Genomic DNA, 3,240 nt, shown 5'->3' with positions numbered 1-3,240 from the left:
TCTATCTATCTATCTATCTATCTATCTATCTATCTATCTATCTATCTATCTATCTGCATGTGTGGGTGTGTTTGTGTGTGTTTTTGTGTGCATGTGTGTGTGTGTGTGTGTGTGTGTGTGTGTGTGTGTGTGTGTGTGTGTTTCCTCAAAGGCCAGTCCCCGACAATCAATTAATTCCCAACCTAAATATTATTCTCCCTCCAACCTCACATAGACCAGTATGGAAGAAGACTCAAAGCCTGCTAAGAAACATTGTGAAGAGACCTTGGGCCTGGCTACGCTAGCCATTCGCAGCGGTCAAGACGCGGACAATTGGAAGTCCAGAGCGTTAGTGACCCCTATCGTGACCTCCAATAGCTACAAGCACGACGTCTACGCCGAAGGAGAGGTGAGTCATGTGAATGAAAAACATTCTAAAAATTAAGAATTAAGATTAAGAGCGTCTTTTGCGCAATGAAGTCACGGTGACCCGCACGAAACCGCACCGCAGACTTGAACTATTACAGTGGAACTCCGATTCAATGAAGTCGTCAGGCCTGATCTTCAGTTTCGTTGAATTCGAGCGTTCGTTATCGCAAACATGAGGTTTTTGTGTAGATAATTACAAGCGCCGAGCAAGTAATTAATATTATCATGGAAGTTACAAGTGGTACTCTGAAATGCCTGCTTTTTTTGCCCCTTTTCGACTTCCTAAATCAAAAATAATTATGTGTTTTTTTATGCCATACTGAAGAAATGCTGGAAAATTCCAGGAAAATATACTGAACTCTACCATACACACATGGCGCAAAAGGGCTGATTCGTTCAAATGCATGCCTGTGTCGTGTATGAACGAGTTGAGCTGCTGTGTACAGCCTAGCATACGACAACGTTTGATTTCACAGACCAGCGCGCAATTCACAAAGCAGACCTAGGTAAAAAAAAAAAAATTTAACTTTGCAATCTTGATCAGTAGTTGAGAAAAAAAAATGACTGCTGACACGTTTGTATCTTTACTGACATTCCAGACCCAGACCGCTAAAATTGTGTCCCCTCCCCCACAACACACGTAAACACACGTCACACTTGTGTAGGCCGCCCGTCCTACCCCGACACACACACACACACACACACACACACACACACACACACACTAAGACACGTGCCAACATCCTGTGTGTTGGTATTAAAGAAAGCTGCTCATTGGTCGCATATGATGTAAACAACAGGCTCAGCGAATAATGGTTCACAGTGAACGTGCCCTGGATGATTTCCAGGAATAAATAAGGCTCGTTGAGGGAAGAAAATGACAGAAGCCACGTTAGCGGGGACTGTGTAATCACCCTGCAAGAGACTTCGTTGAATCCGAGCAGCCTCTTGTATGTGTTTGTTGGATCCAAGTTATTTTTTATTGATTTTTATGAATAAAAAATAATTAATAGAATTTTAAAAAGGGAGGAATCCACCTCCTTTCGATGAATCCGAGTTTTCGTTGAATCCAAATTCGTTGAATCCGAGTTCCACTGTAATACCCTTGGTATCTATAAAATGATCACTGCGAAGTGTGCGAACTATGAGGGTCCAAAATGAAGGTCAATATGCTAGTATCGTTAAAGACGAGTGCATGAGCAACCCCCCTCCCCGCCCCTCTTATATCCTTCATTTGGTTCCAAATCGAGTCAAAAAGCGTACTCAGAGGGCTCTCGTGGCATAGAGGTTAAAGTGTTCTCCTCCCATTCAAAGGTTCCGGGTTGGAATCCGGGTAGCGACGGAAAAATGTTCATCTCTGTAACATTGTCTCCTTTCACCTCTTTTCCTGATCTCTTGGAGTGATCTGTCGTCTGCTTTCGTCTCCACTTTCTGCCCCACCCCCTCACCTTCTTTCCCCCCTACTTTGGGCTTCTGACTCTTTCTGCAGCCGCTCTACTGCTACTCCAAGACTCCTTCTTACTGCTGTCTTTCAGCCACACCTCTGATCATCTGGTAGGAAAGATCTACACCAAGCCTTCTGGGACAAGGGCAAAAAATCTTGGAGGTTCCATGTGCACGTTGCGCATGTTAAAGATCCTTTGGTGGTCTGAAATCGATAAAAATAGTTTTCGGCCGCCACCCGGGCAAAATTCAAAATTTTCTACCTACTCATACGCATTTGCCAGCGTCGTAAAACACATACCCCCCAAAAAAAGAAAAAAAAAGAAAAAAAAAGTGCTCTTCAAAGTGAACCGGGTTTATATACGACTGCACAGTCTAGAATATTATAATTCAAGTGAAGACTACAGGGAAAAAACGACTGTAGTTCAAAAACTGAAAATCGTGAGGGTGCCAATTTTTAAAAAAACTTGTGGACTCATCTTCATATTTGTTGGACTGGTGGCTTATTGTTAAGTGTTGTTGAATTGGAAATCTAACAACAATAATCAACTAACTGTAGAACACAATTACAGTTATGAGTCAACAAACGTTCAAAATTGGTACCATCACGATTTTCAGTTTGTGACTATAGTCGTTTTTCCCCGTAGTCTTCAAGTGTATGAGCCTCACAGTGCGTGGGAACCTTGGGCGTGTGAATCTCACAGTCGTTGGCATAGGATCGCTGTGTAAGCTTGTTTGCTTACACGGTTTGATTTTTTACATCGTATTTTATCTTTACAATTTTTATTATCATAATCTGGAACGGCATCGCCGAGGCACACTCGGCAATAGAAGCGGCCCACTAACGAAGAGGAAACCAATTCAAATTGAAATGACTTTATCTGTCTGTCTGCCTGTCTGTATGTGTCTGACTGTCTGCCTGTCTGTCTGTCTGTCTGTCTGCCTGCCTGTCTGCATGCCTGTCAGAAATGTAAGCGCAATCTGATGCCTACAAACACTAACCGTTAATTGTCTTCTGGAGTTCGTTCCATCTTAACACCCCCCCCCCCCCCCCCCACCAACTTACTAACACCCTTTTCTTGTTTTACTTTCAAGGAATTCCACTACAGTCGATCGTCCAACCCCACTAGGAAAGCATTAGAACAGAACTTAGCTTCGCTGGAAGACGGGAAATTTGGTCAGTGCTGTTTGTTCTAAACGTGTTGCTGCCATGAGACTTCTCGTCTTCAGATTGCTGGTTTTATGGTTTACGGGAATTCACATTTATTGATGTTCCCTTAATATAACATAGATAATAATTCCTCCCTCTTTCACCTTCTGTCTGTCTGTCTGTCTGTCTGTCTGTCTGTCTGTCTGTCTGTTTGTCTGTCTGTCTGTCTGTCTGTCTGT

General features: G+C 43.0%; 1 protein-coding gene across 1 annotated transcript; it reads left to right on the top strand.

Annotated features, from left to right (window-relative positions):
- Window positions 1–214: 214 nt before the first annotated feature.
- On the top strand, window positions 215–3,028 carry LOC106012226 (cystathionine gamma-lyase; the record flags this gene model as incomplete). Its single annotated transcript, XM_013084486.1, is given in 2 exon segments — window positions 215–388; window positions 2,947–3,028. Coding segments are annotated over 2 exon segments (250 nt in total), but the record flags the coding sequence as incomplete, so codon positions are not given.
- Window positions 3,029–3,240: the final 212 nt, after the last annotated feature.

This window comes from Aplysia californica, unplaced genomic scaffold (genome assembly GCF_000002075.1).
Source record: "Aplysia californica isolate F4 #8 unplaced genomic scaffold, AplCal3.0 scaffold00297, whole genome shotgun sequence".
NCBI lineage: Eukaryota > Metazoa > Mollusca > Gastropoda > Aplysiida > Aplysiidae > Aplysia > Aplysia californica.
Note: the sequence above shows the minus strand (reverse complement) of the source record. Positions and strands in the feature narration are given on the sequence as shown.